The sequence below is a fragment of the Scyliorhinus torazame genome, chromosome 6 (genome assembly GCF_047496885.1).
Source record: "Scyliorhinus torazame isolate Kashiwa2021f chromosome 6, sScyTor2.1, whole genome shotgun sequence".
NCBI lineage: Eukaryota > Metazoa > Chordata > Chondrichthyes > Carcharhiniformes > Scyliorhinidae > Scyliorhinus > Scyliorhinus torazame.
This window is the reverse complement of record NC_092712.1, coordinates 114,793,565-114,808,323: the sequence shown is the minus strand read 5'-3', so window position 1 is coordinate 114,808,323 and position 14,759 is coordinate 114,793,565. Positions and strand designations below refer to the sequence as shown.

At 46.7% G+C, this 14,759-nt stretch overlaps 1 protein-coding gene across 2 annotated transcripts in view; it reads right to left on the bottom strand.

Moving 5' to 3' along the window:
* Positions 1 to 7,287: 7,287 nt before the first annotated feature.
* The window catches only part of LOC140424963 (ankyrin repeat and IBR domain-containing protein 1-like), a 100,300-nt gene continuing 92,828 nt past the window's right edge, over positions 7,288 to 14,759 (bottom strand). For both annotated transcript variants that reach the window (XM_072508696.1, XM_072508697.1), the window contains exon 15: positions 7,288 to 7,770. In XM_072508696.1, the coding sequence (XP_072364797.1) occupies positions 7,550 to 7,770 (221 nt within the window). In that variant the 3' untranslated portion in view covers positions 7,288 to 7,549. The remainder of the gene's footprint in view (positions 7,771 to 14,759) is intronic.

Genomic DNA, 14,759 nt, shown 5'->3' with positions numbered 1-14,759 from the left:
ATCCTTAAGCACCCTAGCTGCAGCCGGCCTCCTTCCGGTCCTGGACCTCGATCTGTCCAGCCCTGGGTCCAGCACCGTATTAAAGTCTCCACCCATTACCAACTTCCCCACTTCTAGGTCCGGGATTCGTCCTAACATACGCCTCATAAAATTGGCATCATCCCAGTTCGGGACATACACGTTCACTAATACCACCGCCTCCCCTTGCAGTTTGCCACTCACCATCACGTATCTGCCCCCACTATCCGCCACTATAGTCTTTGCCTCAAACATTACCCGCTTCCCCACTAGTATGGCCACCCCCCTGTTTTTTGCATCTAGTCCCGAATGAAACACCTGCCCCACCCATCCTTTGCGAAGTCTAACCTGGTCTGTCAGCTTCAGATGCGTCTCCTGAAGCATAACCACATCTGCCTTAAGTTTCTTTAGGTGTGCGAGTACCCGTGCCCTCTTTATTGGCCCGTTCAGCCCTCTCACATTCCACGTGATTAACCGGGTTGGGCGGCTCTTTACCCCCCCCCCCCCCTTGACAACTAGCCATTTCCTTTTTCAATCCAGCTCTTCACCCGGTTCCCACGTAGCTGCATCCCCCCCAGGCGGCGCCCCCCGCCCCGACCCCCCCCCTCCCATACCAGCTCCCCCTTCTCCCCAGCAGCTGTAACCCAGTTAACCCCCCCCCCCCCACCCCCGGCTAGATCCCAAGCTAGCGTAATTGCACCCCCCATGTTGCTCCCAGAAGTCAGCAAACTCTGGCCGACCTCGGCTTCCCCCCGTGACCTTGGCTTACACTGTGCGAGGCCCCCTCCTTTCTGCTTCCCTGTTCCCGCCATGATGCGGGAACAAAGCCCGTGCTTCCCCTTTTAGCCCCACCCCCAATGGCTGGCGCCCACAGCTCCTCATCCTCCCTCCCCCCCTCCCCCACGACATGGGGAAGAGAGAGAAGTTACAGGGTCGCAGGTTTAACAACCTGGGAAGTCCTCTCTTCCCCCTTTTCCCCCCTTCATCCCACAAATTCACCCCCCCACTTTTGTCCCAAACGTTCTTTTTCTGGCCCGCTCACTCCAGCTTCTCCTCGACAATAAAAGTCCACGCCTCGTCTGCCGTTTCGAAATAGTGGTGTTTCTCTAGATGTGTGACCCACAGTCTTGCCGGTTGCAACAATCCGAATTTGACCTTCCTTTTATGCAACACCGCCTTGGCCCGATTAAAGCTTGCCCTCCTTCTCGCCACCTCCGCACTCCAATCTTGATACACGCGGATCACCGCATTCTCCCACCTACTGTTCAGAGTTTTCTTGGCCCATCGGAGGACCATCTCTCTGTCCTTGTATCGGAGAAATCTCACAACTATTGCTCGAGGAATTTCTCCAGCCCTCGGTCTTCGCGCCATAACCCGATAGGCTCCCTCCACCTCCAGCGGACCCGTCGGGGCCTCCGATCCCATTAACGAATGCAGCATCGTGCTCACATATGCCCCGACGTCCGCCCCTTCTGCACCTTCGGGAAGACCAAGAATCCTTAAGTTCTTCCTCCTCGCACTGTTCTCCAGCACCTCCAGCCTTTCCACACACCTTTTGTGTTGTGCCTCGTGGATCTCCGTTTTCACCACCAGGCCCTGTATGTCGTCTTCATTCTCAGCAGCCTTTGCCTTTACGACCCGAAGCTCCTGTTCCTGGGTCTTTTGCTCCTCCTTTAGCCCCTCAATCGCTTGTAATATCGGGGCCAACAGTTCCTTCTTCATCTCCTTTTTGAGTTCATCTACGCAACGCCGCAGGAACTCTTGTTGGTCAGGGCCCCATATTAAACTGCCTCCTTCCGACGCCATCTTGCTTTGTGCCTGCCTTCCTGGCCGCTGCTCTTGAGGATCCACCGCAATCCGGCTACTTTCCTCTCTTTTTTCCATCCGTGTCCAGGGGGGATTCCCTTCTGGATTACCGCACAGTGTTATTTGCCGTTAAATTGCCGATGGGGCTCCTATCCAGAGCCCAAAAGTCCGTTCCACCGGGAGCTGCCGAAACGTGCGACTTAGCTGGTCATCGCCGCACCCGGAAGTCCGCCTACAAGCAATGGTGACGGCGCCGTTGCCGTTCTCCCCGAAGAAATACACCCACAAGTCCAGTGGTGGTGGCAACACTAAAAATTTGGGGGCAGTGGAGACGACATAGGGGAAGGACGGGAGCCTCGGTGTGGTCCCCGATAAGAAATAACCATAGGTTTGTCCCGGGGAGAATGGATGGGGGATTTGGAGCATGGCAGAGAGCGGGGGTTGTGCAACTGAGAGATCTGTTCGTAGACGGGACTTTTGCGAGTCTGGGAGCGCTGACGGAAAAATATGGGTTGCCCCAAGGGAATGCATTTCGGTACATGCAACTGAGGGCTTTTGCGAGGCAACAGGTGAGGGAATTCCCGCAGCTCCCGACGCAGGAGGTTCAGGATAGAGTGATCTCAGGGACATGGGTGGGGGATGGTAGGGTGTCGGATATATACAGGGAAATGAGGGGGAGATCATGGTGGATGAGCTGAAGGGAAAATGGGAAGAAGAGCTGGGGAAGAGATTGAAGAGGGGCTGTGGGCAGATGCCCTACGTAGGGTAAACTTTTCGTCCTCGTGCGCCAGGCTAAGCCTGATACAATTCAAGGTTTTGCACAGGGCGCACATGACTGGAGCACAGCTCAGTAAAATTTTTCGGGGTAGAGGATAGGTGTGGGAGATGCTCGAGAAGCCCAACAAACCACACCCACATGTTTTGGTCGTGTCCGGCACTGCAGGGGTTCTGGGTGGGGGTGACGAAGGTGCTTTTGAAGGTGGTGGGGGTCCGGGTCGAGCCAGGCTGGGGGTTGGCTATATTCGGGGTTGCAGAAGAGCCGGGAGTGCAGGAGGCGAAAGAGGTTGATGTCTTGGCCTTTGCGTCCCTAGTAGCCCGGCGAAGGATATTGCTTATGTGGAAGGAAGCCAAACCCCCGGGCGTGGAGACCTGGATAAATGACATGGCAGGGTTTATAAAACTAGAACGGATAAAGTTCGCACTAAGGGGTTCGGCTCAAGGGTTCACCAGGCAGTGGCAACCGTTCATTGACTACCTCGCAGAACGATAAAGGAAATGGGAAGGTAGCAGCAGCAACCCAGGGGGGAGCGGGGGGGGGGGGGGGCAGGCGGGTCCTCAGGGATGTTTGTGTATAGATATTTGTACCAGGTTATGTATACTGGATTGCTCGATTTTATTTTTGGAGAGTTATTATTTTTGATATGGCAGTTGCCATTTAGTTTACATATTATTTATTTATTTGTTAAAATGGCCACTGTTATTTATACTGTTTCATTGTCAAAAAAGGAAAACCTTTGTATTGTTTTGTTTGGCCAAAAAAGTTTTGAATAAAATATATTTTAAAAAATTTAAAAAAAGATAATGGACTCTTAGCAATTTCCCTACTACCGACGTTAGGCTCACTGGTCTATAGTTTGTTGTTTTCTCTCTACCTCCCTTTTTGAATAGCGGGGTTATATTTGCTAACCTCCAATCTGTAGGAACCATTCTAGAGTTCAAAGAATTTTGGAAAATGATGACCAATGGGTCCACTATTTCTCAGGCCATTTCCTTAAGAACTCTGGGATGAAGCTCATCAGGCCCTGGATATTTGTCCGCCTTCAATCCCATTAATTTCCCCAAAACTATTTCTTTACTAATACTAATTCTCTTCAACTCCTCACTAAACCTTGTGTTTCTTAGAACTTCCGGTACATTCCTTTGTGAAGCCAGAAGCAAAATACTGTCTTGTCTGTGTGTATAGAGAGTGGGGTGAGTAAAAAAAAAAGTGGGAGGGGGTTAGGAAATAGATAATTGTTAACCAGCTGTATTTGCCATTTATTTAATTATATTTGTTATTAATAAAAATTGTGTTAAATTTACAACCTGGTGACTGTAATTATTGAGCAGCCAAAGACCAAAGACTTTGGGTATTTTCTAATTGTGTGTTGTGACTCCAGGTTAAGTGGGGCTGGAACTGACTGCGCACTAGCCCAGGATGACGTAACACTCTGGAATGATTATGTGAATAGCTTAAACAGATTATCAATAGCCTGAAAGGAAAACATGAAAAATCAGCAGAGAGCAACAGGCTCCAGTGTTTCAAAAATGAAATGATTTTTCACTCCAAGTTAATAATAATCTTTTTGTGTATGAAGTTACTATGAAAAGCCCCTAGTCGCCACATTCCGGCGCCTGTTCGGATAAGCCGATATGGGAATTGAACCCGCGCTGCTGACCTTGTTCTGCATTACAAACCAGCTGTCCAGCCCACTGAGCTGTACTAATTTCATTATTTTTGTTCTTTCATGGGATCTGTCCTTGAACTATGTGGCTTGCGAGGCCATTTCAGAGGGCAGTTAAGAGTCAACCACTTTGTTGTGGGTCTGGATTCCAAATTTGTGAATTAAAATCAAATTACACCAATTGACATGTTGGGACTGAACCGATGTTCCTAGAGCATTAGCCTGGACCTCTGGATTACTCGTCCAGTGGCATGACTGTTCCGCCATTATCTCCCCCAGTGTTGCATCCCATCCTGAACAAGGAATATTGTGAAACTACTGTACTTTTTCAAGCTTTTCAATTCATAATGTCAAACTAACACATAGGAATAGTTAAACAAACTTCTGAATGGCTCTAAGTTTCTCAAATAAATAATTTGAATCAAGTTATACAATTATGGATATTTTAGCATTAGTGGGGGCTCGGTGGATTATTCCTCATATCAGATAGACTCCCAAAGATGGCCATGAAATTAGTAATGCTATAAGTTGCACAGATTCATGGCTATGCAATCTTACATCATATACATCATATCGTGGATAATCCTTTGACCATATATCCTTTTTTAAGGCTACCGTTGTATGGTCCAATCATCACAGGTCTTTGGAGTTGACACTGAGGATTATTATTTGCCATATTGTAGAAAAAGCCTTTGGCTTAGTAGTGGATGCCTGTCTCACCGTCAGAAAGTGCTTGAACCCTGATCCAAGCATTCGGACGAGTACAGACCAAACTTCAACCTTAAATTCGGAGTTGGTATCGAGTGGGATATGCCCATATGGTGCATGTTAAAAGTCATACACGTTTAAAATTACACTGGCTCCTTGCTGCTAAATTCTCAAAGACAGAAAACCAGTGAAGGGAAGCTAGTTACTTCAGCTCAGACTGTATGCAGATAGCATTTAAGGACCAGTGCTGTTAGTTATAGAAGGCTGGAGTCACACAGCACACACAAAAATGCAATTGATCATTATGCAGCTGCAGCTCATGTGTCTACACTCAGGCAAGGGACAATAGCAAGGGAGTTTGATACATCACTGATCAGGCATATCGAAACAAACCTGTTTTAACTTTAACCTGGTGTTGTAAGACTTCTTACTGTGCTCACCCCAGTCCAATGGCAGCATGTCCACATCATAGTTATTAGATAAGTAGAGACGAATACATGCTTGCCGATATAATAATTAAATATAGGTGCCCAGATTATGATTGGCTAATTATACTCCAATGTTATACATTACGTAATCCTAATTATTAGTTGTGAATGGATACAGATAATTCCTACTTCAATGTACTCTCTCGATTGGTATCTGTCAATTACTTGGAAGATAAGCAGTAAGTACAATTGCCCCGTTTTTTCTATGATCAGGGAACTGGCACACCGCCTAGTGGATGGTTCGCTCCCCCTGCTATAGCTGAATAAAGTGTTTGAATTGGAACTCATCATCTGGTCAATTGGGGAGTGACGAACACTATAGTCGAATAGTTGTGAAACTTCCGCGACAGTGGTGCAGTCTCCTCCTTGTATGGATTATGAGGGCATGTAAAACAGTCTGATTGTATAGGGGTAGCAGTCATCATCATTGGTTGTCCCTTCATTCAAGGATTGTGTCTACTCAGGATCGCAAGCTTCTGACTTGAGGCTTCATGTGACTGAACAGGCCAATTTCCGACCCACAGGTCTTTGAGCACATGGAGCAGGATGTCCCACAAGACAGTGGGATTTGCAGTGCAGGGTTTACATCCTTTTCTGTCCCACTCTGCCACTGCTCTTCCTGATCATTAAGACGCTGCAACACAAAAAGCCATGAGGTCACTTGGTGGTCAAGATGTCACCATTTTGCACACTCGGTAGCCAGCCATTAATAACACTTGGCAGCCAGTCATTGATGTCAATCCTACCACTCTTCAAGGAAAGCTTCAGGGTGCCTTTGAAATGTTTCCTTGGTCCTCTGGACCGCTGGCCATTTGAAAGTCATGAAAAAAGGACCTGGCAGAAGAGGTACTTTTTGGTCATCTGCACGTTAACTTTGCTGGCGCTTTTCCTGAATACTTGTAGAGTTGGCTTCAAGTAGGTCACTAGCGCTAGTTTGACTATCCTCACATTGAATCCGGAGGTGGTGCTGGAGGCATTGCTGATGGAATTTAGCGCTCTTATATGTCGCTGATATACACTCCAGGTCTTAGATATGCGAGAGATCGGTGTTGACAACCTACTCTGTACACTAGGACTTTAGATGACTTGTGGAGGTCTTGGTCGTGAAACACTCGCTGCCAGTTTATACAAAACTGAGCTGACACAGCTGATCTGGTGTGGTTCTCGTCATCAATGGTGGGCTTTTCAGAGAGGTTGCTGCAAAGTTATGGGACGCGCTCAACATATTTCAGAGATGCTCCTTCAACATATATGGGAGGTGGAATTTTGACTGACCAGGTGTGGGTTGACTTGAGTTTTGTTTGACAACATCCAGGATAGACCGAGCTTCTTGTGAGCAGATATGAAGATTGAGAGTGGTTTGCAATTCTGCTGCAGTGGGCAACGACACTGACTGTATGAGATGCATGACTGTAGATCATACATGTGTATGGTGGTTAGTTTAATTTTGGCATGGAGGCAACTGAAGTTAAAGAGTTTTCCATTTGGTGATACTTAATCAACTGCCCTCTGTGGAGGCTATCCACTCTATCCTTATATAAATATAGCGATGGCCAGGAAAGAAGCAATCATATCAGCCTACCAGATGCTTTATTAGTGTACAAATCCTTCCGCTGCCTCCCATTTTATTCTGTTCAAGCAACGAATATAAAGACATGAAAAGCCAGACAAACTGCCAATAGTTCAGAGATAAAAACATGAAATGCTAGAAGCACTCAAATGTTGTGCCCCTTCATCAGAACTGAAATGCTTACACTGGTTTTTCTCTCCACAGATGCTCACTGACCTCTTTCAGTATTTCCAAAATGTTTTGTTTTTATTTTGGATTTCCACCATGTGCAGTATTTTACTTTGGTACAAATAATTCCAACCTGGGAGAATTCCAGTCACTTTAATTATCATGATTTTAACCAATTCAGTTAGTTCCAATCCATGAGGGAAGAAATAATGTAGCCATTGCTGAATTCAAATACTGGTCCAAAAACATCAGATCTTATTGTGCCAAATAGAATGCTTATTCAAATTAGATCGCTTAGTATAATACAAATTCCCCTGCACAGTATACGCAGCAGTCTTTTATCTTTATTACACCTTTAATCTAGTTACTTTTGGCAAATGAGACAATCCAATATTACAAGCCATAATTTTTAGTAAAAATACCTGCATGAGCTCAAATATTTCTTTTTTTGTGCTTTTAGGTTCCAGAAAAAATCCATAAGGGTAGGAGCACTTCAGGATACGTCGTGTTTTCAAGAGTTCAAGAACTGCTTCTTCAATAAATGTGGTATCAGGGGACCCACCTTCAACTGACAAGATAAAGCAAGATTATATTACACCTACTGAAGAATTACACATCTATTTGTGGAGAACAAGTCGCAACAGTTTATTCCTACCTGAGAAATAATAGCAATCAACAAAGGATCAGCTGAAGTAGTTGATGGATTATGCCAAAGCATTTCAGGGTTTTAACATAACTTCATTTCCCTTTCAATAGAATTTAATTATTACATTTAAGTCCTGTTTAGGCGAAGTTAGCTTGGAGTATGAATTTACTTTCCATTAAGCATATAGTAATTCAATATGAATGAGACTTTATTGCAAAAATATAGGTTTTTCTTTTTTAACAATGGAGAAATTCACAATGGTAGTAGTGGAGCTCCAGGACAGGTTTTGACTTTGTTGGTTGTATCGGTGTCCATCATGGAGCCTCAGGGACGACAGAGAATCACAGAATCATAGAATCTCTACAGTACAGAAGGAGGCCATTCGGACCATAGAGTCTGCACGGACCCTTGGAAAGTGTACCATAACTAGGCCCATGCCCCGACCCTATCCTATAATGGGGCAACATGGTAGCACAAGTGGATAGCATGTGGCTTCACAGCGCCAGGGTCCCAGGTTTGATTCCCCGCTGGGTCACTGTCTGTGCGGAGTCTGCACGTTCTCAGTGTGTCTGTGTGGGTTTCCTCCAGGTGCTCTGGTTTCCTCCCACAGTCCAAAGACGTGCAGGTTAGGTGGATTGGCCAAGGTAAATTGCCCTTAGTGACCAAAAAAAAGGTTGGGAGGGGTTATTTGGTTACAGGGATAGGGTGGAAGTGTGGGCTTAAGTGGTTCGGTGCAGACTTGATGGGCCAAATGGCCTCCTTCTGCACTGTACATTCTATGTTCTATAACCCAGTAACCCCACCTAACCTTCTGGACACCAAGGGGCAATTTAGCATGGCCAATCCACCTAACCTGCACACCTTTGGACTATAGGAGGAAACCGGAGCACCCGGAGGAAACCCATGGAGACACGGGGAAAAAGTGCAAATAGACAGTCACCCGAGGCTGGAATTGATCCCGGGTTGCTGGCGCTGTGAGGCACCGTGCCACTGTCGCCCTAAAAGGTTTAAATCCATGCTCCCAATAATTTCATCTATATCAAGCTGCCAACACATCTGGGAGTTTCAATTTAAGATGTATCTACCCACAAGACCATTGTGCTGAAAAACATCCTTTCCAAATCTTTAGGCCCATAGAATTCAAACAAGACCAAGTTGCCTGGGCTTTTAGGACTGGAATACATGAGCTCACACCACATGACCAGATCAGATAGCCCTGCTCTAGGAAGTTGATAATAATAACAATAATAATCGCTTATTGTCCCAAGTAGGCTTCAATGAAGTTACTGTGAAACGCCCCTAGTCACCACATTTCGGCACCTGTTTGGGGAGGCTGGTACGGGAATTGAACCCGCGCTGCTGGAATTGTTCTGCATTACAAGCCAGCTGTTTAGTCCATTGTGTTAAACCAGAACAATGTGGATGCAGAACATTGAATTTCACCTTTTGCATCGCTTGATGCTGACTACAAGATGCAGTGTAAACTAAATAATGTCAGAATAGTGGGCGCATTGATCATTAACAAAACATTGCCTGATATAGAAGTAATGTGGGGAGTCTCACACAGCTGAATGACTTGACATTTATTTGCCTGTTTCAGTCTTCTCCAGTAGAATTTGCCTCCATTACTCTTCTAGACGAGATCAGGGGATGCCGCACAATGAATCAATCTGCTTATCCACTAATTCAGCTCCCGAGCATATCTGCCCAGCTTTCCAGTTGAAAACGCCAGAGGGTGGACCAAATTGCTTAATCTACATTAACCGTAGCCAAACTCCAATTAGAGGTAGTAAAGGTACAGTCTAAGGGTAGTGTCATTTCCAGTGATCTTGTGGGTAAACTGCTGCAGCACAGATCTCAGCAGAGCTGCCGGCTTTAAAATGAACACAGCGCCTGTTATTTCAAATGGCTTTACCATTGGTTTTCTGGGATCGGTGTGGGTCTATTGGCTAGAATCATGGCTGTTTTTTGATGAGCACAAATGCATCAAAAAGGTTCTATGAAAGTTCTCTACAAGTCCAAACACCTGCAATTAACTTCTTAATTCAGTCAAATCTGTGGCTGTTTACATGAATGATCATTCCAGTTCTTTCATTAACCTGTGAGAAAGCTTATTTTCTTGGACACTTTTTCATTCTACCTGGTGGCTGAACTTGTTACCCATTGAAAACAAGAATCTGAAAGTCAATTAAAACTTCAAAAACATGGGCGGCATGGTGACGCAGCGGTTAGCACTGCTGCCTCACGGCGCCGAAGACTCTGGTTCAATCCCGGCCCCGGGGCATTGTCCATGTGGAGTTTGCACATACCCCCCTTGTCTGCGTGGGTCTCACACCCACAACCCAAAAAGATGTGGTTAGGTGGATTGGCCACGTCAAATTGCTGGTTAATGGGAAAATAATTGGGTACTCTAAATTTATTTAAAAAAACTTCAAAAAACACGCATGTTATGTGAACATCCAATCGATCAGGATTACGGGCACAGGGCCATTTTAGAAATAAAAAAATTCCAAATAATTCAGGCAATAATGCAACACTCCTAGTGCAGCAAAAAAACTGTAAAAACAAAAGAACTACACATTTTAGAGTGCTTGTAGGAAAAGAATGGTGTATTTCTAAAGTTAATGTAGTGGACCTGGTTTATGTTTCAAAGCCTTTGCGTGAACGTTTGTTGCCAAAATGAAGACACATGGTATTAATGGGAACATAGGAGCATTGAAGTCCATTTGGTTAAAGATTAATGGGTGTTTATGAGGAATGGAAACAGAAAATAAAAATTATTTGAATTTAGGTACATGAAGCAAAATATTAGTTTGTGACAACATACAAATGAACAGAAGCGGACTGTAAATGACTTAGAAAGAAATAGACAAGTTAGCAAATTGGCAGACACACGTTGGTTAAGTTTAATAAGGAAAGGTGTGATGCAATACAGTCAGAGGGATAGAGTGAGGGGAAACAAACTCAGTGATCAAAAATTAGTACAAGAGCAGGCGGACTCAAATGTTACAATTGGGGTTTACAGGATTGGTAAGTTTTGGAACTTGCATTTAACATAAAATGAAAGGGATCATATGGCCTGTTCTGAAGTCTGTCTGACAGCAAACCTGGGTGGTTTATTGTTAGAAAGTAAAGGGTCCAGATTGTTTTGCTGGGAAAAAGTTTCAAGGCGTTTACACATGGAGACAATGGTGGCAGGCTGCTTTCTAACAGTGGATGGAGTGAGAATCTCCAAAGGCCAAAAAAAGTGTAGAGGATGGAAGCTGGAAACAGCTGTGCTTTAAACTTGGTTCCAAGATGAAGCATTCTTAAGGATAGCTGATCAGCATTTTACCTTGGATACAACACCGATGTGATTCACACTGTCATGGACATGGGTTATGAGAAGGGAAGAGTCCAAGACAGCTCGGGAAATTCCCAGAAAAGGTTAGTCAGCCAGAGTCCTGGACAGTGATCAGCTAGAGGCTGAAGGTCTCCATGGATCATCATGCAGGAAGGAGGTGTTGCTAACTTTGGTTGACTCTTAATTCGTTGCCCGTTGGATCTTTACTTAATTTGCTCTGTTTCTATAACCTTTGCTCTAGTGTCGCCAGGTATCTTTATGATACCGCCAAGAGGTTCAAGTACTGATCAATAACTCAACACACCAATTAGTAAGATTCAAATCAAAACACATTTATTATACACAGTAAATCACTACTCATGCATAAACTCTACTTTCTAGACTATTCTCTATCACTAAAAGGCCTATACTTAGCTTCGGAATTGGCCCACCAGGTCAGGGGAACAAATGGCCTTTCGTTCGATCGGAGTCTGCAGGATTCAAAAACTGGTATGGACTTGTAGCTATGGACTCTATTTTATAGTCCCCAGGGGCTTCCCGCCCCTTTGGGTGGACCCCGTACCTGGTTCCAAGTGATTGGACTAAGTTCTGATCACTTGGATCGATTTCTCCAATACTGGAGCCGTTCCCTGATCGCTGGGCGGTCCCTAGGTGTCCGTAGGCCTTCCTTTGTCTTGGCTCCTGCTGGCGCCGAGGAGTCTGGCTTGGCCTTATTTATCTTAAATGTTTCCATTGTAGCCGGGGATCGCTCATTAGTATGCAGATGGCTGTGGGTTTCAGTGCTGTCTGGGCTTTTGCAAGTTCTAATACACAGGATTTCTGCACTTGCTAGTTTTTGCCTGTGTTGGCTGAATTTCCCTGTAGTCTTTGCGGACCTCCATTTTAAGTCGGGAAGTGGCCAACCCAGGTGGCTACAGATGGTGGGAACTTATATTTGGACTGGAAAGGCCAAATTCACGAGGAGTTGAAACGAGGTTGGAAGATTCAGTTAGCCTGCACCAGGAGGAAAAATCCCCAAGGGAAAAAACTCACTGTGGGAGACAGTTCTAAAATTACAAGTTACCAAGCTGAGAAGGGAAAAGAACAGAAGTAAAGTCTTGGGAGATTTTGGACAGATTCTGGGAGAACTAATTGCCTACGGTAAGCAGCACGGTAGCATTGTGGATAGCACAATTACTTCACAGCTCCAGGGTCCCAGGTTCAATTCCGGCTTGGGTCACTGTCTGTGCGAAGTCTGCACACCCTCCCAGTGTGTGCGTGGGTTTCCTCCGGGTGCTCCGGTTTCCACCCACAGTCCAAAGATGTGCAGGTTAGGTGGATTGGCCATGATAAATTGCCCTTAGTGTCCAAAATTGTCCTTAGTGTTGGGTGGGGTTACTGGGTTGTGGGGATAGGGTGGAGGTGTTGACCTGGGTAGGGTGCTCTTTCCAAGAGCCAGTGCAGACTCAATGGGCTGAATGGCCTCCTTCTGCACTGTAAATTCTATGATCTATGATCTACTTAAGGATAGTGTAAACATATACCTGAGAAGTATGTTTTGGTTGTGTTGTGTGGTTTAACATAAAATTGCCTCCAAAAATAGCATTTAATTATGGTTCTTTTAGTCTTTTGTTACATTAAAATTCTCAGAATACGAAACCTTGTACTTCCGGTGACAGCATGAGAGAGCAGGTCGTATTAAAGGTGGCTCCTGCCAGGGTACCAGTACTGGTATTTTGATCCCTTTTGCCTGGTTCTTTCAGAGAATTTTGGGTTCTAACCCAGTAGGTTGCTGCGGAAAATGGAAAGGGACAGAGGAATGTCAAAAGCCTCGGCAGAGGGCGGCATGGTGGCGCAGTGGTTAGCATTGCTGCCTCACGGCGCCAAGGACCCGGGTTCAATCCTGGCCCCGGGTCACTGCCCATATAGAGTTTGCACATTCTCCCTGTGTCTGTGTGGGTCTCACCCCACAACCCAAAAGATGTGCCGGTTACGTGGATTGGACACTCTAAATTGCCCCTTAATTGAAAAAATAATTGGGTACTCTAAATTTATTTTTAAAAAGCCTCGGCAAAAAAGGCCATGGAAAAGGTACCTCTGGACTTCCGGTGACGGCGGGCGGGAGGCGGCCGCACAATGGAGAGCCCCCGCTCGGGAACGGCAATTTCGGGGCTTTAAGCCTGGTCCCAGGGTCCGCGGAGGTGGCAGAAGAAGGGAGAAGGCACGGAGGAGGCACTGAGAAGACACAGGAGGGAAAAACCCCCCAAGGAAAAATGTCGAGGGTGAGCAGAAAAACGGCCGAAAAAAAACCAGCTGGAGGTCCGTCGGGGAGTGGAAAGGTCACCGCGGGGTCACCAGGAAAAATGGAGGCTGGAGCACCAGGGAAGGCCGCACTGCTTACGGCTGAAGAAATAACCAAGGTGATGGCTGCGGAATTTGAAAAGCAGTTGGCGCAGATTGCGAAATGCATGGAGACGGTGAGGAAGGAGATGAGGGAGGCTTTGAGTGTGCTGGTGGAGGAGGCGGTTTCCCCGGTGAGGACAGAGGTGGCGAGCGCAGTGGCGGAGGTGCGAGAGCAAGGGGAGGCACTGAAGGAAGTGGAGGAGACGTTATTGCAGCACGGTGATCAACTTGCCTCGATGGGGAAAGAGATGCGGAAGGTGATGGATACTAACAAGGATCTGCGAGGAAAAATGGAAGACCTGGAAAATAGATCCAGGCGACAGAACTTGAGGATTGTGGAGCTGCTCGAAGGAGTTGAAGGACCGAAGCCGACTGAGTATTTTGCCGCGATGCTGGCAAAACTACTGGGGGAGGGGGAGGACCCCTCCCGATATGAACTGGATCGGGCTCATCGGTCGTGGAGGCCTGTACCAAAGGCGAGTGAGCCGCCAAGGGCAGTGACTCTGTGCTTCCGTAGGTACAGGGTGAAGGAGAAGGTCCTGAGCTGGGCCAAGCAGAAGCGGGTGGTGCAGTGGGCTGGAGCTGGTATACGTGTATACCAGGACTTTACGGTGGAGCTGGCGAGGAGGCGGGCTGCCTTCAACCGGGTGAGGAGGGCACTGTACATTAGCAAGGTGCGGTGCGGCATTGTATATCCAGCGAAGCTGAGGGTGACTTACAAGCTCAGGGACTTTTATTTTGGAACGGCGGAAGCAGCGGAGGAGTTTGCGAAAGCAGAAGGACTGTGGCAGAACTGTCAAACTGAGGAATGGCCATGGGCCGATGTAACCTCATGACTGTATTTTCTTCTTTTTTGTATCACTGCGCGCGGGTGTAGAGATTAAAGGAGCCAAGGTGGTATATATTTGGACGAGGGAAGGGACGGGACTTTCACTCGAAATGAGAGTTCTTTGGGGTGTAGGTGGATAGGCGGGGTTTGTGTGCTAAAAGGGGATCTTTGGGCTTTCCTGGGGCCGGGCAAGTGGGGAAGGGACCCGGGCGGGGGCCTCCACGCTGGCCGGTGTGTGCCGGCCAGTGAACGGGAGTGAGGTGGGGGGAGGGGCTGCGGCCATCGGAGCCTGGCAGAACAGGGTCCGAGTGGACTAGCCGGGGTGGAAAGTTGGGGGGGAAGGAACCGAGGGTGGGG